The 26,271-nt window shown below is 45.4% G+C and overlaps 1 protein-coding gene across 1 annotated transcript; it reads right to left on the bottom strand.

The window, feature by feature from the left end:
• EGLN3 (egl-9 family hypoxia inducible factor 3) lies at positions 1-24,456 on the bottom strand (the record flags this gene model as incomplete). The annotated part of the gene is made up of 5 exons (XM_084288383.1): positions 1-38; positions 1,343-1,416; positions 2,096-2,232; positions 4,134-4,253; positions 24,100-24,456. 5 exons carry the CDS (start codon positions 24,454-24,456, stop codon positions 1-3), a joined length of 726 nt encoding a protein of 241 aa, XP_084144509.1.
• Between the last annotated feature and the right edge of the window lie 1,815 nt (positions 24,457-26,271).

Below are 26,271 nucleotides of genomic sequence, written 5' to 3'. Positions count from 1 at the left end.
TTAATCTTCATTAAGAGCCGCTTCTCTTTTCCTTGCATCTACATCAAAAAGATAAAAAAAAAAAAAAAAAGGTTAAGTCAGAGTTCTGGTAGGGTTCATCCAAAAATGAAACATAATAAAGTTGGTTTATTGTCAATGGATAGCACTTCCCATTTCAGACTCTTGAAATAAGTTCATTACATGGACTGAATTGTTGTATGAATCAACATGTTAACAAGTTAGTCACACTGAGGTTTTGTACATTTACCCCGCTGAAGCTGAATACAAATCATACAGTATGCAAGTAGCCAATAAACTTTCAGATTCTGGATTTGCAATAATTTCCCTCACCTGCCCTCAGCCCCTTGCTCATGATGGGTGAAGCCTCTATTTGCTCTGCCTGCCAGCTAGAGAAATGACAGCAGTCTACTCTGAAAAGCATTTGACTAATTATGATTTTGCCAGCTGTGTAGTACACATTTGAAAGGAGAGCAACACTGCGTTTTGAGGAACTGCCTGCAGCAGTCCCTGAAGACTTAGCCAGCATACCTTTGAGTGTGAACATAGGGTGTCAGAGTACATCTAGACACTCGTCCATTACTTGCATGTGAGTAGTGCAGTACCAGGCACTGCAGCTTGGAAAGCTGGGATCACCTTGTCCTGGGCTTCTGCACAAATGTCTTTGGGCTGTGAAACACAGCTGAAAGTAGGCAGTTCGTATCACGATCACAGTTATGCTAGCAACTGCCTGCCAAAAGGTGCACCTATATGTATGTCTGAACTTAGTTTCTTTCCAACTCATAATCTATACGTTCCAGGGTTGTTATGAATGTGCCCACACAGAAATTACTTGTAAGTAAAAGACAAAACCCTTTTTGCATTACTGCAGTCCACAGATGCCCTTCATTAATACAGAAGACAGGCCCTATTCAGCTCGAACATTTAGAGAACATGATTATGAAATTGTTTATGCAAGTTTCATGACTGTGCTAAGCAATGTTTGGAGGAGATTAAATATGCTTCCAAATAACCAAAGAGCTTGGAGATTCCCAGTGATTGGAGCAGCTACCTAAGGTAAGACAATCTCAGCTGCACGTTTGGGAGAAAAAAAAAATCAAGAGCCATCTCTCCCACATTCCTCACCATGGATGCTGAGGCCAGGCCTTAATTTTCTTCTTTCACAACTTTCCCACTTCACATAAAATCACTGACTGTTGATTAGAGACGAAAAAGCTTTCTGAAAAATGAATGCCATACCCATCTAGCTACAGAGTTATTCCCAGTCTGTCTCTGCCTTCGGGGGGAAATGAAAAAAAATTCAATGCAATTTGATATTTCAGGTGAACATTTTTAAGAGTCATACCAGTTAAGTTCCTGAACTTTTTTTTGGCTTCTGCTCTTTCTTCAGCATCAAAATACCACACAGTCATGGCATACCTGTAAAAGAAAAATCGTACGTTTGTTTCAACTTTCGCTAATAAAATAGAGCACCATTCTAAAGTTTAATTTTCAAAGAGAAATCTAACAATAAAACAACTGGATTAGTAAATAAAAAATATGATACACATGTCACATATTTGAAGACAAATATAGACAGCATTTTAAATGTCTACTTTATCAAGCACAGAAATATAGGTGAGAATTTCTGCTTGGAAGCACATAAGAGTGCACAGCCCCTGGTAACAGAGGGCAAAAGTAGCTTACAGACCTCTGCATGTTTTTCTGTTCTGGGATGCCTTTAGGCAGCTTGGGGGCTGCCCTACGTCACATCAGCTTTTCATAGCCTGCTGACAGATGGTAGCCCCAAGAATCCCTGTAGTGTTACAAGGGCAAAAGTGTAACCCAGCATCTCCCAGCTAAATAGCTATGCCTGGCTTGCAAGACTTCTCCTGTCACTGGCAGAGGGCTTCCCCCCCGCCCATCACATAAGGAACCTTATCATTCATGCCTGCTATTCCTCAACTGATATTTCCAGTGACTGAAATACAAAATCTAACAATCTTTTTATGCACATGTGTGTTTAAACATGATAGCACAATTTTAGGTACAAACAACATAATATTGGTCAAAGAAATGCTTTGCTTTTTCCTGGCCAAGTCTCAAATATACTACTTACCTGGTTGCATAAGAAGGCTGGACTTCATGTGGGTTCCTTCGATCTGACCAAAAAAAAAGCAACCTGTCAAAAATTGGCTCAACATCTGCTACATAGGACTTCCCCTCTGGGAATATCCGAAGAATTCCACCATGCAGCTGAAAGAGAAGGAAAAGGTTACTTTATACACATATAAACACTCACATATTCATGTGAACAATGACTTATTTTTCCCTCCTCAGCACCCAACAAACACAGAACAAACATTTAATGATAACCAAGACAGTTAGTTACATGACAACACTGGAACTGTACACTACATCTCCTGGCCACCTCAACAGTTTGTAATGTTTCAGCATAAACATCTGGCTAAAGTAAATGATTCAAGATAAAGAAAACACTGGCCCTGTCACAAATGCCCATAAACTTCTGAGTTCCCAGTCACATCTCTAGAAGCAGTGGATACCACAGGGGAGGTAAGGATGTTCCATTTCACCACTGTGAGATCAGACTGTCACCCCCAACAAGTGCAAGATGCTGCTCATGGTATTTCAGAGTCCATATCCAATCATGAGTTAACTTTTACACCCTAGGAAGAATGAAGTCTTTATTGTTGTATTTGTAATTCACTGTAATATGTTCCCTGAATCTTCCAGCCATTCTTTCCCCTGCTTATGAAATAGCCTGGTTTCCCTACCACATTTCTCACCTTCCATTTGCCACCGGTTTCATGGAAAAAGTCTAGAGATCTGTACTCACTGTAGAAATTGTAGATGAGCCCTGCTGCTGTTAGAGGACTCTTTGGAGGCTTTTATGCTGCACCACAAAGTGCAAGGAAGATGCTGTCAACCCAGCACTGACCTGACTTAATACCTCCACACGGCATGCAAACCTCAGTAAGAAACTATTAGGTTGGGTTTAAAGCCACACAGCTGCTTTCACATGCCAACATAGTTATAGAGCATCTTATAGCGCATCTCCTCCAGCACACATTTGCACAGTACTCAGGTCACAACTGTGCACTACTCTCCACCTGCATCGTGGGTTTCAGAGAGGTTTCTTATTGTCCACTCAGGTGCTTCCTCACTATTGCAGTAAGCATGCAATGCAAAAAGTAAATCAGATATTTGCATTTTCTTCCACATCTCCTTTCTTCATTTCATCGTATTGGGATGTTTCCTAATCACACTCCCTGTAAAAGAATGTGTTTTCATCCAGTTCAGAGTTTTTAGTGGCACTGTCTCTAAATCTGAGCTCACTTTTGGGAGTTCATAATATTTATGTTTCTTTAAAGAGAAGCCACCTAATACTGGGCAAAACAGGTCAGAGAGAAAACAGGGCAATTCGCAAAAAGAACAATGAAAATGATTCTTTTTGGTAGTGGTAAATGGTTGCACAGCATTGCAACAACAGAAATGTAAAAAGACATCTTGCAGTTCTACAAACCCTTATTTTGTTTCTAACTTCAAGGTACAGTAAATTCCAGTCTGACTTCATTGTTTTATAATACAAGCAGAAACAAGCACACTGCTCTGCCAGGAGACCCACTGGTGGAGTCAAAGATGCAGAGAACAAACCAAGCCACGTGCTTTTTCCCATCACATCATAAGGATGAAAACCACAAGTGCAGCTGACTGAAGATCCTCTGTAGGTCAGCTTAAAGGAACAGCATGAAGAATACTACAGTCACAAATTCAGGCTGTCATCTTATTCTGCTCCCAGAATCCACTTACTCCTTAGTGGATTATGGTTCTTTCTAGTGCTTCGTTACTCTCTTCTCTAAACAAAGTATAAGTGCCAGCAGCCCAGTGCTTAGGTCGTTATTCTATTACAACAAAACAGTATGTGTGTGGGATGGGAGAGAGAATGATAAGGAAACAGTTCAGATTCTTACTTCCAAGGGGTTGCTATAAACACCACGAAAATAAATGTAAAGCGATGAAGAATGGACCAGCTGTTCAAGTTCACCACAGTTCACAGAAACAGCCAACAGTTCCAAAGCTCTGTTTCTGAAGTAATCATCCTTTCATGGTCTGGCTCAGCCCTGTGGCTCACTCACCTTGGAGTCCCAGTTCTTATTCAGGTAATAAATACAGGTGATGCAGCGCCCGTCACCATTTGGGTTGTCCACGTGACGAACGTACCCAGTTCCATTTCCAGGATAACAAGCGACCATGGCCTGAAAGATAAAGGTTGTAGGAAATACATTTTCAGAGATTTGTTTTTTTTTTCCTTTTCTGATCATCCCACCACCAATTTAGCTCAGCATTTTTCAGATGGTCAATCCAAACGCTGCAGCAGACCCCACCAGAAGGGATTCTCACACAAGTTTCTCTTGCTGGGTGGATCAGCCAGCGCGAAATTCCAAGCAGGAAATACATACCTTTCGTATTTCACAGTATAAAAAAATGAATGAAACTAAAATACTGTTATGCATGGTGCAAGCTTTTTGATCTTTACAAGCTACGTGACTTTGAAACAGTTTGAGCTGAAGCTTGCTTAGGTTTCTAAAACCAAGCAGTCATTGCAAAACTGATTTGCCAGTCAAAATGAAAACAGAAAGTGATCCCAGGACATCACGTCTTATACCTCCATCCTTTATTAATAATCTTCCAATTTCTGTCATATACGTCCCCATGGTCCAACACAAAGTGAGGTTCCCCAAGAGGTGTGGGTAAAAGTCCACCGAACAAAGTCTGTAAAAACCTGCAACTCTTGTGCTGTTTGCACAGGGCAGCACATGTTTGCTTTCACAGACTGAGCCACAGAACTAACCAAACAGCTTTCAGAAGAATAGTCCTCTTTGATCATCTCCAGAGCTGCTGATATAATCGCGTAATTCACTGTTTAAATTTCACCTTGAATGGTGAGATAAGCTTAATATGAATTATTCCAAACCACATGACCAAATTAAAAACAACAGGTCTTAAAAGGGTTTTTACAGCGAAAACATTAAACTTGAGTTGACTCCATTATTACCTTAAGCAGGCTGTGGGATAAGAGCAGGAGAAACTGCTGGTTAGATACCAGATCTTTGACTCAGCATTGCTCCTTCATAACAGGCACTACTTGGTAGTGACACCAGTCGCCTTCCTTGGCGTTTGCTCCACTAAAAATGTGGCAGTAGAAGTCTTGTTCCCACCCCTCCAACATCTCCATCCAGTATTAACAGAAAGAATGATGGGAGACAAGAGGCTAACTCTGGTTAGAAAACTGGGCACAGCATTCAGATGTGGTCTCTCAGGGCTGAGTAGGGGGAGGATGATCACTCCCCTTCATCTACTGGCTGGGCTCTGAGAATATTGCCCTGGATGCTGCTGTGCAGGGGCATGCTCTGGACTCCCTTTCAGCCTGCTGCCTACCAAGACCCCCAAGGTCCCCAGGGAGCAGAACTGCCTGGAAACCCCCAGCCTGCACTCTTGCAAGGTGCTCCTTCCTTTTCAAGGGCACGACTTTGCATATGTCCATGTTGAATTTCATAAGGTTCCTGTTGGCCTGTTCCTCCAGAACATCTAGGTCCCTGTGAGTAGCAGCCCTGCCCTCGAGCACATTAACTGATCCACCCAGCTAGATGTTATCTCACATTTGATAAGATTGCACTCTCCCATCTGCTTCAGGTCATTGATAAGGAGGTTAACAGGACTGGTCCCATGACAGACCCCTGCGGTGCTGCATTTGTTACCAGTCTCTGGATACACTATGACTGACTAACCACTATCCTCCATCCCCAACCACATCTTTTACCCATTGTTTTCCAGCCATCCAGACCATAATATCCTAACTTTAGATACTGAAGTATTGTACGTGCCTGTCCCATGGAAGAAGATGTGATTGTGCACCACTTGCACAACCTTCCCTAATAATCCACCAAGCACAGTTAATAATAGCATTGAAGATGTGGCAATATAGGCTTTACCAAGAACAATTTAGATTTACATCTAAGAATCCTAGGGTTTTGGCTTTTTGCTTCCTAGCACATGCTAAAGCCATGATGGGACAGGGACAGAAGTCACCGTCAGCCAGCACAGTGGATCCATGGACTCTGCTATAGGAGCAAAAGGAGCTGGCCAATTAGGATATGTGCACACCTACAGGTGCAAAAATATGGCTTTGCATTTCAAGTGATGTAGGAATTGGCTTTGCTTCTTCCCCACAGCCACCAGCAGAGCGGTATCTGCAGGTAACCATAAGACAGAGCTCGCTCCTCACCCAGGCACCTCAGGCCACAGCTGCTTTGGTGCTGGTGCCCTGCAGGGGCGGGAGATCATGTTGAACAACAGCAAAGGCATCTAATTCTCAGTAATAAACCCTCTTCCATCACGCCTGGCTGTTGGCAAGGTGCCTTGCCGTAGGCCCCGTCTGCTCTATCGTCCTTCTGTTGCTATAAACGGCTCCGTAGCTGAGCTTACACTTCACTCTCAGCCTGAGAACAGCTGTAAGGGCCAGTCTACAGCCTAGCACTAGAAACAAGTTTGTTATAGGGACAAGCCTGGTGGAAGCCATAAGCCAGCTGTACCTGCAACGAAGAAGTGGTCTGAGGGGGCTATACCCTCAGAGAGCGGCACAACCCCCCTCATACATCCCCCCGTCCCAGCTGCCAGCACAGCAGCTCACGCAGGCCCACACCTCATCAATCTCATGCCAAGCAAGCTGGATTATATTGAATAATTAAGCCAGTAACCCTTTGCTGGATCGGGTACCTGCACACCAGGGAACGTGACCCTGGCAGCTGAGAGAGCAGGGAGAGAGGCAGTGGTTTTGGGCAGCTGGAGAGTGGGGTGCCGGCCTCCACCTGCAGCCAGCACAGCCACCCACTGTGAGAACGTGCACCCATGCCACCAGTGCACAGGCTGGCTCCACAGAGCTGCACTGATCCCACCAGAGAGGTGATGCACAGGGGGAATAAAACCCCATTGTTGACTGATGCACATTAAACAAGGTGTTAACACAAAGTTAGAGAGACCTTAAGGAAGCCTTTGTTTGGAGAGCAAACATCACTGCAAGATTACTGAACTGCTCCCCAAACTATCCAATATTGCTACTATTTCTTAAACACCATAATCAAAAAGATGCTGAAAAATAATAGACTTCAGGCTAGATCCTTAAAGTGATTTAGGTGCTTGGCTTGCCACTGAAATCTGGCCAGAGTTTTCCCTGGCCTCCCCTACGCATGTTCTGTTAGCAGAACTTGTGCTTTGACTCTGAGACATTGATGCATTATTTATTTATTTACCACATGCACCTTTTGCAACCAGAACATGCAGAGCCCCCAGGGATGAACCAGTAGAGCAATTCCCACAGAAATCAAACGCTCTGGCCACATTCTAACTTAACTTTAAGAAGAGAAAAAGTTTTTAGTATTAGCAGCAGCAAACGGAGAAAAGCAGAGTTGAAATATCCTTCTTCCTGGCATGACGAATATTTAAACGAAACCTTAAACAATGAGGGGAAATCATTCTGGTCCTCCTAGAGCCTGTTGAAACGATATCAAGCTTTATCAGAGTATTGTCTGGAGCAGCTCCAGAGCAGATCAAGCTGGCCTCAGCAGGGACTCCAGCTGTTAGCACTACTTTTGGATTCATTCAAAGCAAACAAGAAACAGGAGATGAGATGCGTGACCCAGACTTAATTTAGGTAATTGGTGAACATCAGCATCTGCCAGTTTAGTGCATGGGCTAGCTGCAAAAGCTGGAGGCTGGATCATGCTAATCAAATATCCACCTCTCTCAGGTGAGGGAGTGTCAATGAAAACCTCTCCCTATCCTTTTACACTGTCATACCCAGACAAGCACACTCCTTTTTGGGGAGTACCTCTTTTCATCAACCATCTCCAATCCTAAACTAACTACAGCAAACACCAGTGAGAAATGTGCCCAGCGTCTTTTACTTGGCAATACAATCCGCAGCAATTTCTGTTAGTTGGGTTAACATCCCATTGTACACACTCAGAGGAAGTTCCAGCAATCCACCTTATTTTGAGTTGAAACAGATGAGTGTCTTACACAACAGCTGAACAGTTAAAAACTTTGATATGCAGATGTCCATGTTTGCAGTCACACACACCACAGTTTGAAGACCAATGCTCTAGTGGTTTAGCTGACAGTCAGAAATTAAAGCCTACAAAACCTGGAAAATTAAAAGCAAATCATCAACACTGCAGTTTCTGCATTGTCATTATCAGAGATGTTAGCTTTCCCAAGAGGGTGCAAATCAACCACCAGTTAAACAAGCAGCAATTACCAGCTTTAGTAAGGAGCCAGAAATCATCAGTAAACTCCATGCTGCACAGAAGCTTTCAAAAATAAGTTATTCATCATTCAGTTTTAAGTATTACACTCAAGTCAGCCAGAGAAATCTGCAAGTCAAACAGCAAGACACCAACGAAGTTTGGAGATGGATAAAAAACAACTGTTCCATAGAGAAGCTTTTTTCCCCCCTGCCTTCCAATGCTTTTAGGAAGGCGAAAACAAGTTCTCTTAGCCGATAGCCAGGACCATGCTGTGAGGCATCATTCTGCTACATTTCATAAAACAAGCAGCGCTGGAGTGGACTGATACTTGGAACAAAATGCTTCAGAGAATATCCCAGCTAGAAGATGCTCATAAGAGGAAACAACCACACACTGCTGAACAGGAAGCCATGATGGCAGCAGGTATGCCTGCCTCCTTGCCTGCCTGCACTAAGCCAGCGCCCTGACACGCTCACAGGGCAGGCTGTGCAGGTGGTGGTGTAACCCCACACCGATCCCAGCCTCTCCTCTCCAAACTACATCTTGTACAACCAGAGAAAGCTGACCTGTGCAACTCTACCTGGGCAACACAAGCCACCTCTACCCATTAACTGAGCACTCTAAAATATGCTTCTTCCATTATCTGCACCAGACTCTTCCTGGACATTGCTGAATAGCTGCCATTGTTGATCCCTAGCATAGATGACACCTGCATATAGCTTGTACATCGAACAGTTAAATTCAGAATCACTTGTAAATTCTGTTAGTTGAAAGACACTAAGCAACTTTGACTCACAATATCACTTATTGTGGCTGTCTGGAAAACCAAGATATTAGTAAGAATTAATGGTGCTACAACCACTGCAGCTTTCAGATATGTTTATTTGGCTGCATACTTCCAAGTTTACCAAATTCCAGTCCAGTAAGTGGTATTCAATCCTGAACTCAAGAGCAAACAAAAATCACATGAGCAGATTTTAGGAAATGAGGACTACTGGAGTTCACTTGATTGACTTAGGTCTGAGTGCATATTGTACTCGAGCCGGTTTTAGTTTGCAGACTCGCACAGCATACAGCCAGAAAGCGAAAGGCACACAGCATGCTCTACATTAAAAGAACATGAGTAGTCTGACATTTCAAGATCAAAGACAAGAGATTCTCAGTTGAGGCTTGCCTGACACACAGGCACAACGGGGTGTTTCTTAAGTACTTGCTTGTTGCACCCAATTGCGCCCAAGTGTTTTCTACTGTGTAGCATATAATGGTTAAGTATAAAATATTCATGAACATTATTAAATATTAGTTTGCTTGAATTTATGAAAGTTAACACACTCAGCTGCTATGCTGAAACAAGAACTAGGAAAATTGGTCTAATTTGATAGTCTGTAGAGATGGGAGCGAACAAAGGGAAGAAAATTATGTTAAAACAGAGTCAGAGACAGCCTCATGCCTATTGCAGAGGGAATCACCAGTTCCAAGAGGAGGGTGGGAGGGTGAAATCCTGCTCACTTCAGTCATGCAAGACATGAAATGGGCTTCAGTGGCAGTATTGCATGAAGTACCTCATTTCCTCACCTGTAACTTGATTTTCAGTCTTCAGTAAACAAGCTGTTGGATTTACAGAGCTAAGCTTAGCCTTATCTGTTTGATCAGCATCTTGCTCAGGGGAGGCAAGAGAGGGGGAAGGGTGTGAGGAAGGAGCTTGTTTTCAGAAATTAAAAAACACTGGGGAAAGAACTATAATTCATCAGGGAAAGCCATCTGTATGTTTTCCACTTCAACTTTCATCTTCATACTGATGCTTAAACCCAAACAGTATGGAAAGCATCTAAAAAAGTAAAAACAGCCACCAGAGATAACAATAAAAACCCCAGGGCAGATACCTTCTTTCATGAAGCACAAAGCAGATCAAACTCCACAAATTCACCTTCAAGCACTGTCTACCAAAGACTTTCTTCATTAGCTTGTGGAAGCAGCCCTACAACATGAAGGTACCTGGGATGCTGGTGGCAATAGTCTACTTAATGGTCAGATGATGCTGAGCAAACTTGATATGAAAGACTGACAGGACCCTGTACTGGTAGGCAGCTAATTTATGGAAGTCTGGAGCACTGTATGTTGGACTTCTTTAATAGTACCTTAATGCTGTGCAAGAACTTACAACTATACAAAAAATCCTGTTGCTATGGTTAGCACTTCAGCCAATTGGTCTCATACTTGCTCCTCCCTGCATGCCTGTGACTTTGATCATCAAACTGAGATCTCCCAAGAACCAAAAAGTTCATCGCTCCCTTCTTACTCCATTTTGGTCATACACATACACCAATGTAGCTCAATTACTGTTTCCAGGTGTACAGAGACATATTTTGGAGAATTTTTTGAGCACCAGCAAGAGATTGGGAATTGTGAGGGAGAGTATTGCTCTCATCTTCAGGGAAAAAGATGCAGAGGTACTCAGGTTATTCTTGTTTATCATTCAGTTTTCTATAAAACAGAAGATTACTGAATTTCTTCTGGGTGGAAGCAAACAGAAACAAAGAACTACCCATGAAAGTTCTGTTCATGGATTTTCACCATACCACACAGCTGTTCACAACTGGCACGCTACCCAGTGGTAGCTGAAGGAGTCCCTTTCAGATCTTGTGGAGTTTATCTGTAAGGAAGCTAGGTCATAGATTGACACTGCTTTAAAAATGAACTCACCATTATATGAATCTGTAGTGGGACTTAGGAAGCTTTTCTAATGATTGACAACAAAATTCAGTTCTTCATGAACTGAAGAGTCCTATTAATGTGAAGGACAGCTTCAGCTTGTGCCTATTTTATTTCTTTTCTCAGCAGAACATCCACTTAGAGACAAATTTGGATGTCCTTCAATTTCAAGCTGGATGCCAGCGTAATGCTGCTGTGAAGTGGGAAGGCACAGAGCAGCCATGTCTTGCGTTGGCCATGGCTGTCTGTAGCTGCCAAGAGAGAGGGGAGCATTTGCAAACCAAGCTTTGGAGACAGCAGTGAGATTCACTGGGATCCCGGGAAGTATCCAGCAACAAGGGGAATTCAAAGTTGGACAGGCTATTCAGGAAATGGCAAAGGACCTGACACAGACAGAAGCTCTCCAGGCTCCAGAGGAGAGAAATCAGATTTTTAGTTCTCTGGGTGAAAGGGTTGCAGGCATTCACTTTCTTCCAACACCTCTTGCTTTCAGACCACTACCTAGATTCTGTCCTCAGCCTTCTGGCATGGCCAGGAGAAAACAAAATAGTGAGGTTTAAGGAAACAAATCCAAAACTGCCATAGGATCCCAACTATACTTGCAGTGAGCAGCTTTGCCTCTTCTAATCATTAAAAGGATTAACCTCCTTCCTTGTATGTTTAATTAATCTACATACTGCTGCATGCTTATCAATTTACACTTTCCTCCAGCTCCCCAGCACTCCTGTCTCACATTCTGCAAGGTGAAAATCAGGTTAAGATTTTTATTTCACATCATCTTCTGACCTAAAACTACATTTTAGGCTGAAACATTAACCAGCCATTGTGCCTTGCACGCACACAGTGACAATACAGCTTCCGAAGAGATTAACGTGCTGTGAAGAGCAGACATGCCATCATGGTAGGACCTGAAATTTAAAAGGCTATTGCCAGTGAATTAGTTCACTCAAGGATATTCAGATTAAGCCTCCAATTAGCAGCCGTAAACATGCGCAGTGCTGCGATGTATCAATAAAGGCTGCTTCAGTTTGGAAGGACCGCCCGCCTCTCAGCTGCCGAGCCCTGGCTGCCGGCCAGCGAGATGATGGCTTAATGACAGTGCTACGTGCGGAGCGTGAGGCTATCGGCAATCAAACGCAAACTTTACTCCAGAGTGCACTTCATGGAGAAGCTGTGGAGGGAAGAGGAAAAAACCCACGCTCACTGCACACACCATCGAGGAGGCACTTCTCTTTTCTGGTTCCTACTGGCCCCGCAGCACATCCGCGCCCTCCCTTCTTACACACACGGTGCCATATCTGTGCTTTAAAAACACCCTGTGTGATTGCACTTGAGGATCATTTAAGCCTGCGCTTGAAGGTCTTTCATCACCCAGAAAACCACTCTGCTCCCCTTTCTCCCCCAGGAGGCAAACCTGGACGACCAGAGCTAATGAGAAAGCAACCCGCACATCCGATGCAGATGGAGAAAGCATCCTCTGTAACGGGTCCCCGGAGACAGGGGACAATCCCCACCCACACAGAAAGGGGAATTGTCACTGCAGGCTCATTAAGGAAATCTGTAAGGATGTCCCTGGATGTTCAGGCTCTCAGTGGGGAATAAATGCAAGGTAACCAGCAAATGCATTCTCTGCAGGGTATTCACACCTATTTGGTAGGAAGGTCATCACTCCTTAAATCCTCTCTCCTTTCATCTGTTGTCAGCATTGAAGACTTTTTCAGTTCTACTACTAATCACCCAGCAGATTACACCACACCATGTTTTTTCCTGTAAATTTAAAGATTTCTGTGTATTTTGAGACTCTTCCATGTGCATTAATAGAGGCCACGAAAGATGGCCACCAGACAGGCAAGCCTACATGGGAGTCTTGCTGCTATTAGGACTGCCTGAGCTGGCTGAAGTCCCTTTTTTCATCATTATTCATTTACTTTTAAATCTGCAGGCCCAGGGCAAGTGAACAACGCTGCCCACAAGGCTTTATCTGTCAACACGTGGTTGGTGGCACCCACAGTGCTTTCTGCAAGCATCACGCCCCAGAGAATTGCCAACGGGCAGAGGTGGCTGTGAGCCATCACCACCTTCAGGACGTCACTGGAGAGAGGCATTCTCCTTTGCCCTTTTCCCAGAAGTACACGTCCCTCCCTGCTGCCAGGGAGGGAGGCAGGGTCCAGACCTGGGTCGTCACATGAGGCAAGTACCCCAAATGTGCCTCAAGGGTTCTCCCAAAGTTGACAGCTTCTGAAGCTGCTGAGACATTCCCACAGTACATAAACAGGGATAAATGGTTCTCAAGCATTTGTTTTCATGGCAGTATCACTGAATTAAGATTAATTGATTAAACTTGTTGTCTCCTATATTAATTTTGCAGTGAAGCTGTCTCACTTGCCCCCCTCCCATCTCCTGCTCAACCCCCAGCACCTTCCTGGAGGACATTGCCAAGCTAGCAGTACACTTATCCCTGCACAGGACTTTGTGGAAATGAATATTTATAGGCAAAACTCATTAAAGTTACCTATAATAAATTACTATCAGAAATAATTTATGTTGTGTTTAAACAACATGTGTAGTCTTTAAGGCTTTGCCTGCCCATAAAGTTGTGGGGCCGTGACTACACTTGTACCTCGCAACAGCACAACCTATCGAGTGCGGGTGCAATTAAAGAGGGTGAACGTGTGCATAATGACACAGCACTTTCCCCACAGAAATGGAAAGAAGATGTTCAAATTCAAGGTCATTTTGTAATGATATAACTACATACCTGTTCTAAGGTTAGGCAATAAAAGCCATTAGTAAATAAGTACAGTTCAAGTGTTGTAGTGCCTGCCCTCCCCATCTACATAGTTGATACTTGTACCAGCAAAACGTGTGTCAACACAAACAGCAAATCTGAGAAAAGAAAACAAATACACACAGTGATGCACACAGAAAATCACATTCCATCTTTATAATTGCAAACCCTCACAGTTGCACATCTTAAAGCTGTTGCCAAAAGCCCTTGACCCCTAGACGAGGAAGCCTGGCCCTAAACACAGCTGCCAGGCATCATCAGAGCCCAGGTTTCAGCTCAGGCAGATGAATTCCCACTTTTTTCCACTGGTCAGAGCTCTCCCACAGATTTATGCTGCCACCACCTGACAGAAGAGCCCAACCCCACAGGCCAGCTGTGCAGCAGCAGCTACCACCCACTGTGACCTGCTGGCCAGGGCAGTGGCCCCGTGCAGGGACACAGCAGCCATGGGCCACTGGTTTTCTCCCCTGCTCCATTTGTTCTGCTCCCTGCTATCCCTCTGCAGCCTTACCCAGTAATTCCCACTGCAACAGCCCTTGGGAGGCTTCTCAAAACAGAAATTGGGGCTGGGTCCCAAAGTAATGATGATGGTCTTCAGCATGAAAGGTGGTTTTTGCAGGAAGGACAGCAATGGTTGAGGAGGGAGGTGGTCAGTCTGGTGTGAGTTCAGGATATTTCCTGAGGATGCAGAAAGCCTGGAGAGGTCTTTCTGGCTCTGTTCCCTCCTTTTTCCTCTTCCTCTCCGGCAGCCAGCACAAGGGGAGCGGTAATGCAGGGGCAGCCGGCGGGGGCTGTTCTGCAAGGGTGCAGCTGGTTGGGCAGCCAGGAGAAGCAGCCCTCATCCCCGTCCCACAAGAGGTGGGGCAACAGGCAGGGTGGGTAGGAAACCCCCTGGTGAGGGGCTCAGCTGGCTTTGCTGGAGCTGTGGGGTACAAGTGCTCCTCTGTGATAGAAAGGGCAAAGGGGGAAGGAGATACAGAGGCAGAGATGGAGGGGTACATCGGCATCATTAGTTGTGGGGGTGCAGTAGGCACTGGGTCTACCTATAGCTCTGGTCACTGTCAGCACAACTGGTGCTTTTCCTAAGCACAGCCAAGGCATCACACTAACATAGCTCATCATTAGCAGCAATTCCTTCTACAGATGGTGAGCAGTGAAACAGGCTTTTAACCGAGACCCAGCAAAAACCACGTTGAAACTAAGAAAAAAATATGTATTTCTTTCAGTTGCAGTCATCTTAAATAAAAAAATAAATTTAAAAAAAAAAAAAGAACAAAAGACAGGTCAACATTTTCATCTCACCCAGAACTTATCAGTCAGGTAGGCACTGAGCCTTCAAATCACAAGCTAGATGCCAGGTTGGGCATTTAAGAATATAACAGCAAAATGCACAACCCAGTACTTCAGCCTTTGACCACTATCATATGCTGAATTATAATAAATTTGGCAGTGAGAACTGGCATTCGCAAATCCTCTCACTGCTCCTCTGTGAAGAGGAAGTCTGTAAAATACTTAACCAGGCAGTGACCCTTCCTGTTGGCCAGCCTCAGAGACACCATGCACATGCTGCACAGACAGGGGAAATCAGAGTACACGTTCATTTTGGGAAATGGAAGCATTGGTGAATACTGTAAAGAACAGAGTTATCAATACATCTTGGGGGACCCTAGATGTATTGATAACTGTGTACGCACAGCTAGTCGTATACCATGATTTACATGCCTCAACGGCAGGATGTGCTACAGCATTTACAGTGAAGCTCCTCCTTTTTCCACCTTCAAACCACTTCTACCAGACTCCCGATGGGAACTCAGAAGGGAAAGGTGCAGTTACACTTTATATAGTCCAGCAGCAAACAGAACATCTTATGACTTCACCTCAGAATAGTCAAGGACTAAGACATTTAAAAAAATAAAGAAAAAGCCCACTCCTACCAAATTCTCCTAGTTCTGCATGTTTTCCCTCCCTGAAGCCTATAGCAGTCAGCAGGCCCCATGCCAGCACCCGCTGTCTGACACTGCTTTGCAGCCCAGCACCATTTCCCCATATGCATTAGTGCAATAACTGCTGCTGTTACTGGCATGAGGCAGGTTTGCCAATAGATAGTCAATTGCAAAGGTCAGAAACAAATCATAACTGGCTTCTATAACATGAACAGTGCTAGTACTAGACCTTTCATCAAAAAGGGCTCTTTGCTCCCTTCCAACGCACCATATAAGTAAAAGATGTTCCACATTGCAAATCTAAAACAAAACATAGACAAAAACTTAGGGCAGCACAAGAGATCACTGCAACTTTTCCTGAAGTATTCTAAACATTCTAGTACAGTCCAAGCCAAGCGCCAAAGGATGTACTTCAGACCCATTGATTTCCAAGAGTCTTTAAAAAAAAAAAAAAAAGTACTTAAGTGAGTTGCTGAAGCAGAGCCAAAGCTTTAAAAACATTTGTCTTATCAAATTGTATTAAAAAATGACAGTGCAAGAAATGAGGTCTACACAAAGATTAATTATTAGCATGACTTAGACAGGAAAAATGCAAACATTTCTTGTTTGGACAGTCAGATCTAAGAAGAAAGCAAAGAAAGACAACTCTGACCAAAGGATTCATATGAACTAGATACATATTAGATTCAAAATAATGATAAAAAAAGTTATCTATTTGCTACAAAGTAGGCTGCAATTCCCTGGTGTTTGCCAAAAGTTGTGGTTACCCTGTGCTTTCCAGCTGACAAAGCTTTGGACAAACTGTTTCCAGTCTGTGCAGACAGCATGCTATACTCTACTCCTCTAATTTACACTGTTCATTTCAGACTGGGTGGCTAGTGGCATGAACATTTACTAAGCCTTCACTGAACCATTAAGTTCAGTAAAATCTCTTGCACTTTTTCATTTGTGAGAAATCAGAGCAACAAGCAGCTTGTTCAGTAAAGTGCTTTCCATTAAGTGCTTTTCATGGTGGCACTAAGTTTCTTTGTCTATGTTATCTTGCCAAAGCACAATGACAAGAGAAAAAACAACTGCAGGGAAAAGCTCCCCTGTCAGAGAGGCAGGAGACGCATATGTGAGTGGGCGATGGACGGGAAATGGGGCATAGTGCTCTGTCCAGATCACAGCAGGAGCAGTAGGGAACTGCACGCCTGCAAATAGTTAAGCAGTAGGAGACAGTGTGTTTGGCAGGAGCCTCCATCATTTTTCTTCCTCCACCTCACTGTCTGAACAGCCATAGAAACCTTCCTGCTTCTCTGACCAACTCCCTGTCATCTCTTTTCAGAGCAATGAAAGGTCTAAAACAAATTGCTGTGTAATGTCATGAGTAAATCAAAACCTTTTGTCAAGCCACCCCATGTTCTGTGCTAACACAGCAGTTATTTATCATCCTGAGCCCACCAAGGGGGCCATCAGCTGCCCGCAACACAGATAGCAAGAGCAGATCTTGAAACACCTCTGCCCTAGAGCTCCTCTAGTAATCCAATAAAACCTTTCCAGAAGCTGAGAAACTTGTGTTGCTGGCAGCCTTCTGAAAACATTGTTTCAGTCTTCAGCTTTGTGACAAGGATTAGTTATGATAAATCCAATCCACTGTTCCAAATTCCCTCAAGTTGCTATGCACATAGATAGCCTCCTTCTCCCTAAGTCTAAAACCAGCAACACTTACTCACCAGCTTCCCCTCCTGACCTCCTAATTCTCACAAGCCACCCACCGCAAAATGGATGAGCACTATGTGGCCTGCTGATGCCGAAGGACAAGTTGCCATTGACCTATTTCACAACAGGAAAAGGCAATCCAGTTGAAACAGAAGCAGGAAAATATAAAACCTTTTTTAAAATGAGTATCAGAAAAAAAGTACTTTGACTTCATAAGAATCATCTTGAAAAGTTTGGTAAAAGTATTGATCTTTTCCAAGCGTGTCCAGTCTGCTCAGCAAACATCGAGATTTCATCTGATTCAGAATGCCTTCATTGTCATTGTGACTTTTATCTTCTCCCTCTGCCCCACACCTTCCACATATGAAAGGAACTGCTGAGGAAGTTGCTGAACCCCACCACCAGCGCCATCACTGCAGGAAAAAAGTCTGTCTGGAAAGACAAAATGGTGCAGTGGAGGAGACAAGGGAAGGAGAAGAGACTTCTAGGGATTAAGTCAAGAATTGCTTGGGATAAGGCTGTATTACTTCAAGCTCTTTTCCAGGTAAGTCTGGAAGTCAAGGAGCCAAGTGTTTACTGAGTAAAGACACTGGGTTAACACAGACAGCTTGAGTTCTTAATGGAAAGGAAGAAGTTCACTTTTATTGTGCACATGTTGTCCTGCATCAGTGTTACAAGCACCAATGCATCTTCATTTAAGCATGTACTGTTATTAGCACTGAGCTGTAATGAACTCAATTATTCATTAATAACCACCTTGGAAAAAGGCTATGTACAGATTCTAATAGCAGGGACCTGCTCCCCTCCTTCCTGAAGTGCAAGCTCAGCCCGCTTGGTGAGGTGGGGCGGGGGGCACTGAACTCTGAATCTTGCAGCTTTCCCCAGCAACTCTCCCAAGGACACTTTGCCTTGCAATGCTGCACACACCCCTGGGAGTCCAAAGGACAAACATGCTGTGTGCTGAGAGGCACTAATGCCACCTGTGTTACCCAGCTGTGTGGGGAGGAACAGGGTAAGGTTTACATTGACATGTAATGAGCAATGAGCCCTTATACAAAAACAAACCAAAAGTCATCTATTTACTTAGAGCTTGCAATAGGGATGTTGACAGGCATGCCAGTACAGCTCCCGCAGCAGGTCTCCAGCTTTACAAGCTGACATAGTGGCACTGGGATGAACCGGTACCAGCACAGTTATCACAGTGGATGGGAAAGGTGCTGAGGAAGATGTCCTACTGGTATGGGACCAACTGTGGAAAACCTCACTGCTTTGCCATCATTACATAGCTCAGGAGTCCAATTAAGACCCATCAAGCACTGCATGACTGCAAAGCTACAGACAAAAGGAAAAAAGTCAAGTAATCTGCCCTGACACTATAAATGTGCACAAACTAAGGATAAACAGACCACTTTGCACTCTACACAGTCTAGCCCACGCTTACCTCCCTTTTCTTACCAGATTAGCCATCTTCTGCCTTCCTCTGCAACTGTGACTATGAAGCACACAGGCACGCTCCTCAAGGAAGGCTGCTGGGTGGTGGGGGAGAACACTGCAACAAGAGGAGGACAAGAGGACCAAGGGCAGCCACTCAGCTGGCAAAGCCTCTGGCACAACATGCAGGTGAGATTTTTCCCCAAAATGTTTTTAATTTCTTATTTTTATTTAAAAAACAAGAACAAGAAAAGGCACCAAACCTAAGATGCTTCTAAGCCACTTCACTTGAGTATGAGCTCACATACCACCCCACAGAGGCCACCCATGCTCCTGAGCTTGCTTGTGGGCATGTGCATCACTGATTGTAAAATATTGACCCATTTTGCCAATACCCTATCCCTGCTGAGTGAAGAAGCAATCTGAAAGATTCTCTATATAACTATTACCAGAAAGAAAAAGCATCTTTTGAAAGTTTTAAAAAGTGATTGAGAATAATTTGATGACGAACAAAAACAAGAGCTAATATACCCAGGTTTATACTCATTTATTGCTCTGACTGTCAAGTAAAAATTATACATTCCTGTGTATAATTAACCAGGCTAACTAATCTTGCTTGACAAACACAGATATAAACATCAGTTTTGACACAGAGCCAAAGCAACCACTCCAGGATCCCTGCCAATGCTGAATTCCTCAGTCTGATATCATAAAATGACTTGTCTGTTGTATTTACAGTTCCAGTGGCTCTGGACTCTGCCGGCAGCCAGCCAGAAGAACAGATTTGAACTTACCCATTATGCCAGAACATGTGCATTTGATTAGAAAAAAGAAAGAAAAATTATGCATATTTCTTCTGGATGGTGGTATTCATCAGACATCCCATTGTAAACTAATTGCAAGGCATGCTGCTACGCAAGTATCAAAAATCCTTTGTGAAGTGTAATGAACCCGTATATTTCTATAAGCAGTACTGCTCTTCAGCTCTGCTACCCTGCTCCTTACCTCCACACCTCAAGTCAGAAAAAGCAGTGTGTTTCACATTATTTTAATTGCAATGGACAGAATTTGAATTCTGAAGAGTATAGAGAATAGAAGCTTTCTTCTTTCATACATAAATACAACAATATTTTACCTTATTACCTGAGTTATGAGGAATGTGGTAAAAGCCACTCTAGCCCAGCCTGTGACATTTCACGTTTCTTAAATCCTCATGAACAGAAATCTTGGTAAAAACCTGCTAGGCAGGCCATGTGTTAAAACCTGCCTAAGAACACCCTATCTCATGGCAGGCAAAAGGAGACACCCCATTTTTCAGCTGTCACTCACAAGCCACCAAGTGCCACCACCACAAAGTGCCAGCTTCTCCTGTGACATTTAGCAAGCCCATCAGTGTGCTGGTGAGCAGGAAAGTGTCACAACTACAAGTGGAAGATGTGAAAAGTGTCCCAGAAAAAGCAAAAGGCCCACATGAAGATTTTGAAGCATGTGTTTCAGAAGAGCTCACATCCCACAGGGACTTCTAAGCAAATGAATCACATATTGGAAACATATTTTTTAAACTTCAGGCCATATACTTGATACTGAACAGGAGCAGTTGGATTATGAGCTAAAAACAGTCACAGGCTTTCCTCAGAAAAGATCAGCTCCTGAAAATAAGGCAAGGAGCCTTAATCCCATTTCTAGCCAGCAGGACTCATCAGCACCCAGCACACGCAAGGTGAGCTCGTGGTCCCCAAAGGCAGCCCTTATGTGGATTTCAAACCCCAACAGCACCCGAGAGGGTACCAGTGACACGCGGTGGGACAGGCCGCAGCCAGGACCAGAGTGCAGAGTCCAAGCTGAGTGCCACCACGCCGGTTCGAAGTCCCTTCCACCCCTCACTGCAGGCACCAGCGCCTCCAGCGCTGACTGGGACCAGGCTGTCACGCGGCTTCTTTCCTGGAATATTTTCCCACCTCTCTCTCTCTCTTTTTTTTTTTTTTTTTTTTTTTTTTTTAAATGTTGCTGCTTTCAGTTATACATTTATAATACAGGGATTATTCTCCAGGACTGACATCTCACCTCCTACAAAACTTTATAAATGCCCCTTCCCCCAGAAGTTTTACACAACATGGCAGGCCCCCGTGCCACCTCTGCACCTGAGCAGCACTCAAGTGGGCCCAAGCTTTACTCAGACAGGGCCATTTCCACTGCCCCAAAAGCCCCTGGGGAGCCCAGCTAGCACCAAGAAGGGACTCTGGGAGAAGGGACTTTGGGACAGGAAGAGCTCATCAGCACTTCACAGGCAGCCCCCGGTGGCACTTCAGGTGACTGGCCTGGCAGGGCAAGCTGCAAGCTCACTTCCCAGCCCCGTCCCCTCCACCAAGCACCAGAGCTCCTGCAGCATGGAGACCGGTCCCCAGGACCAGGCTGACCTCCTCCTCAGGTCACAGCATCCCTCTGTACGAGGATGTGAATCCTCTTGCACCAAGAAGGCTGACCCCAGGTCAACTGCACCTTGGTGAGGTCCTCATCCATTTAATTTCTGTAAGTGGGCAACCCTTGTATTATTTTACTAGAAAACGGGAAGTCTAGGGGAATGCAGAAGCCAACAGGCACTATGTTGGGTCTGCAACAGAGTAGCACACTGGAAGGATGTTGTCTAGTTATTTTTATCTTTTAACCATGTCAGCTAATATTTTTAAATATGGCTCGTTCCAAAGATAAATTTGGATCACTGCTCTGCAAAGATGAAAGGTTACATTTCATTATCAGCCCTCAAATACCAACCAACAGCTCTTAAGTGTATCCGGTGCTGTTGTAAAAACATATCTTCCACTCATTCTCTTTGACGCAATCTTAACTTTCTTGTAATGGTGTTGAAAGTCATATGGAAATAGCAAAGTCCTAACTGACTGATTTCTCATATGTAGATGCAAGGAAAGCTTCCTTCAGTGTATGAAAGTCTTTCTTGCCTCTTTTGTTTTTCTTGGTAGTTACAAAAAGCAAAAGCATGAAGCACATTACACTAAGCAGACAATAAGCTCACAGAAGTTCATTTGCTAAGCAAACCTCCCCCCTCTTCCAGTACTTAGGCTGAAAATTAAAGACATACTTTTGTTTTAAAAAGGCTCACACTTTCAACATACTGCTCTGGACACTTAGTCCCATCTGTCTAATACCCCCACATCCCAAACCAATAAATTAAAGTGCTGATCCAGTGGCTCAGAAACAAATCCCTTTCCCAAACATGTGGCAGTTTTTTGGGCATCCAATTCTGCTTCTAGTCTAACTGGTAAAATAAAAGACAAATACATTGAATTTAAAACTGATTTTTTATTTTTAGCATATGCACTCACAATTCTTCAAAAAGATAAACAACATGGGCTGGTTTAATGGCAGAAGGGAAATGTCCATAGGTGACGTGGGAGCCTGCATGCACTGCAGTAGTCATTTGGTTAGTCACAGGAAAAATCTTCCTGCTGAAGGTGTCCCACATGCCAGCTACAGATGACAGCTACTACTCCCATATCCATGGCATTTATTATTATTATTATTATTATAATAAAGGGATTGGTTACTATTAATTTCAGATGGAAATTCATCTGCACACAGCTTTACAAATTATATTGAGTCCCTTTCAATCCTGGAGTATAGTAGAGCATTACCATTTGTTTGGAGTCTGATACCTTTCCTGCTAAAGAACAAGGGCCAAAAAAATCACTTTACAGCAAGTAACTTCATAATTATTTATAAAACAAGCTCTGTCCTGCATTGTTATTATTGGTACAAAAATGACTGCAAGAACACAACCCAGTTTTAAAGTCATCTCTACAATCCAAATTCACTCCCCAAAAGACCTTCATCTCCAGCCAGTGCCAACAGCTCTCATGCACACAGTTGAGTTTTCCCCATAAAAACCTGACAAAACAGCACTGCACTTTCAGCAGTACTCAGGCACACAGAAGAACAAACTAGGATGTTCTTACAGGCATGCCAGAGACGACTGGTTATTTATACCTCCCTGCACCAAACAGGCTCCTACCACAACTAAGTCAACTTCAGTCAGTTTCCATTTAAAAGTAAATCTACTCAAGCTCTAACTGAATTGATCAGTACTTCAGTGGGGCTAAGCACTAGATCAATGCTCCAGCCTTATTCTCATCACTGCATGTAGGTGTGCAGGGGCAGAGAGGTGCATGCACACGCACAGGTCTTAAGGTGTTCCCAAGCAACTGGTAAGCATACTTTTTTTTTTAATTATTATTTTCTGTTAAAAAATTACATACATACATATAAGAACAAAACAAACACAGCACCTGTCACGTATCCCTGTAGTTTAGTGCAAGTTAGGATGAAAAGAAATGCCTAACTTCACTTTTGTCATGTTTCTTTGTTGGTTTGTTTTTTTAAAGCTTTATCATTTCTATTTCTCACGCATCTCAAAAAGATGTGAATGTTTTGGAAGCATGCTATTACAGAATTCAAGTCAGAAGAAAAAAGAAACCTGGACATTTTGAGCATTCAGGACAACGAAACAAAGTTGGTTCCAAGCCAGTCCAATTTGCCACTGCAAGACGAGGTACAAAAAATGAAGTTAGCCCAAACTAAAGTAACTACATGGCAAGGGCAATGAAATTTTATTGGGAAAGACACCTATGATGGTGATATACAAGTGCCCTCTCCACTCCTGAGCAAGAAAGCCTACAAGAAAAATAATCTCCCCTTCCAAAAAGAAAGTTTGCCACACTCAAACAGAGCATCCCTTATTTTGTACCACATCCCCGATGCTGCAAGGACAGCCTCTTCAGCTGCAGGGCACTGGCAGAACACTGAAACTAGTTCGGAAAACACCACCGCATGGGCGCCAGCAGCCAAGCAAGGCGATGCCAGCCGCGTACGTGCACACAGAGGGGTAGGGAGCTCTCCCGCCCACCTCAAACAGCCCTCCAAGGGAAAACCACGATCAAGGCCAGGCTTTTTCTGCCAGGGTGCTCCCAGCCCCGGCGGTGCCGGCTGCCCGCAGCTGGGAAGCACCCGGGGTGCCGCCGGCAGCAGCCCCGCTCCTTGGCGGTGCCCGGCGGCACCGGCTTCGCCCTGACCAGAGTCGACAGCGACACAGGAACTGTAGGGGGAGGCGAGAGGGCTCCTACCCGTTTCCCGGCCCCCGGGCACGGCGCGGCTTCCCCGGGACGGGCACGGAAAGTTTGTGCGACCGCGGGGCTCCGCAGCCCCTTACCTTGGAGCGCTCCTTCACGTAGTACTTGCCGAGCCGGCTCCCGCAGTACATCACCAGGCGGTCTATCAGTGTGAGGAGGAAGTTGATGGCCTCGCAGCCCTCCTCCGTGCCCCCGATCCACTTGATCTGGTCGCCACGGAGGTGCCGCTTGGCGACGCCGCGGCTGGGGCCGGCCAGCTGCCCGTCGGCCAGCTCCCCGTCGCGGTGCATCCGCTTCACCCGCTCCAGCACGCAGTCCCCCACCACCTCCCCCAGGAAGTTGTCCAGGTAGCAGAAGCCGATGTCGTGCAGGCAGGGCACGACGTACTCCAGGGCGATCCTCTCCAGGTCCAGCCGCATGATGTGCCCCAGCGGCATGGCGCGGCGGGGACGCCTCGGGAGGCGACACCCGCCGGCGCCAGGCCGAGCACCGCGGGGGCTCCGCCGCCGCTCTGTGCCGGGTCAGGCCGGGACAAAACTTTCCCGGCGGCGGCCGCCCGGGCTGCGCTCAGCACCGCGGCCGGGCACCGCGGGGACAGCAGCGCCGACGGAGCCCCGCGCTACCGCTGCTGCAGCTACCGCTGTGCGAGCAGCGTGCGCTGCTGGGGAGCCGTGCGGGAGCGGCAGCGGGCGGCAACCCCCGCCCGCTTTAAGGAGCGGGGCGGCAGATGGCCCCGCGCTGATTAATACGCCTGCTACGTGCGGGATGTGTGCTCGCCCGCCCGCCCGCTCCCGCGGCGCCGCCGCCGCACGTGGGTGGAGCCCGCCCGGCGCGCCGCGCCACGCCCACGCCACGCCCCCCACCGCCCTGGTAGCCAATCGGTTACCAGGGGGCGGGGCCAGCCCGCGGGGAACAAGCTGCGGGGCTTTCCACACGTGCGCGCAGGAGGCGGGGCCTGGTAGGTGTACGCCCCGCCCACCTGCGGAGTGGGCGTGGCCAGCGCCATTGAGGAATTCCCCCGGGGACCCTGGTGCGGGGCGGGGGCTGCAGGCGCTGGGGGGGTGCCGGGGGGCTGCCCTGCCCTGGTGGGAGCACCGCTGCTGTGCGCCTGTTCATGCGTTTGTACCGTGTAAAACCCTCTATGTGACAAAATCTACATCTTCCTGGCTGCTTTCCCCCTCAAGTTCCTTGATCACACACATAGAATCACAGAATCATGACGGTTGGAAAAGCCATCCAAGATCATCGGGTCCAACCATCACCCTACCACCATTGTCACCCACTGAACCACGTCCCCAGGCACCAGGTCCAACCTTTCCTTGAACACCCCCAGGGACGGTGACTCCACCACCTCCCTGGGCAACCCATCCCAGTGCCTGACTGCTCTTTCTGAGCAGAAATGTCTCCTTATTTCCTACCTGAACCTCCCCTGGCACAACTTGAAGCCATTCCCTCTAGTCATCTGCAAGAAGAGGCCGACCCCCAGCTCCCCACACCTATGTGTGGAGGGTGGTGTGCCAGAATCAAGTACGGGTAAAGGCCAGACACCTAGCCTTTCTGTCAGGTGCCATGCTAACACTTTGACAAGTCAATGGCTCAGAGATATATCTTTTGGCTGTAGCTGAAGTCTGTCATTACAGCTCCGTTCTTATCCTTGTGAGAGTTTGAAGTGGTTAGGCATCTACCTGAAAAAGCCGTCCTAGAAGATCTAGAGATGAGTCTTAAAGTCTGAGCCCACAGCCCCACTTGCACAGCGATGTTCACAGAGTTGTAAATATTTTTATTCCACAGGTGCCAATAAGTCGTGGCTTCCTTGTAAAGGAAGTTGTGGATTCCCTCATAAAGGCATAAAACAGGTGTGAAGTAAGGCAATCTGCAGTGTCACCCACACCTTTGGGTATCATACCACAGAATTGTAGAATGGCTTGGGTTGGAAGGGACCTCAATGATTGTCTAGTTCCACCCCCCTGCCATAGACAGCAATATGTACAAGCTTTATTTACAGTGCCATGTATCATGGGCACAAAGGCATCACCACATCTTAATTAAAATTTTACATCTTAGGCTTATATATGAGCTATTCCTCTGCCATGTGAAGTTCTGTTTGCCCTTATGCTGTAGAAGCTTACATTTTCCCCTCTAAAATTAATTCTGTATTTTGTTACTTTCCTTTCTAAGATCTCATTTTTAAAACTGTTCCAAGTCGTGCGCATCTGTTGCTTGCCCCTACAGTATGTTCTGGGAGAGCTCAG

Source organism: Netta rufina (genome assembly GCF_964035555.1).
Source record: "Netta rufina genome assembly, chromosome: 5".
Taxonomy (NCBI): Eukaryota; Metazoa; Chordata; class Aves; order Anseriformes; family Anatidae; genus Netta; species Netta rufina.
Note: the sequence above shows the minus strand (reverse complement) of the source record. Positions and strands in the feature narration are given on the sequence as shown.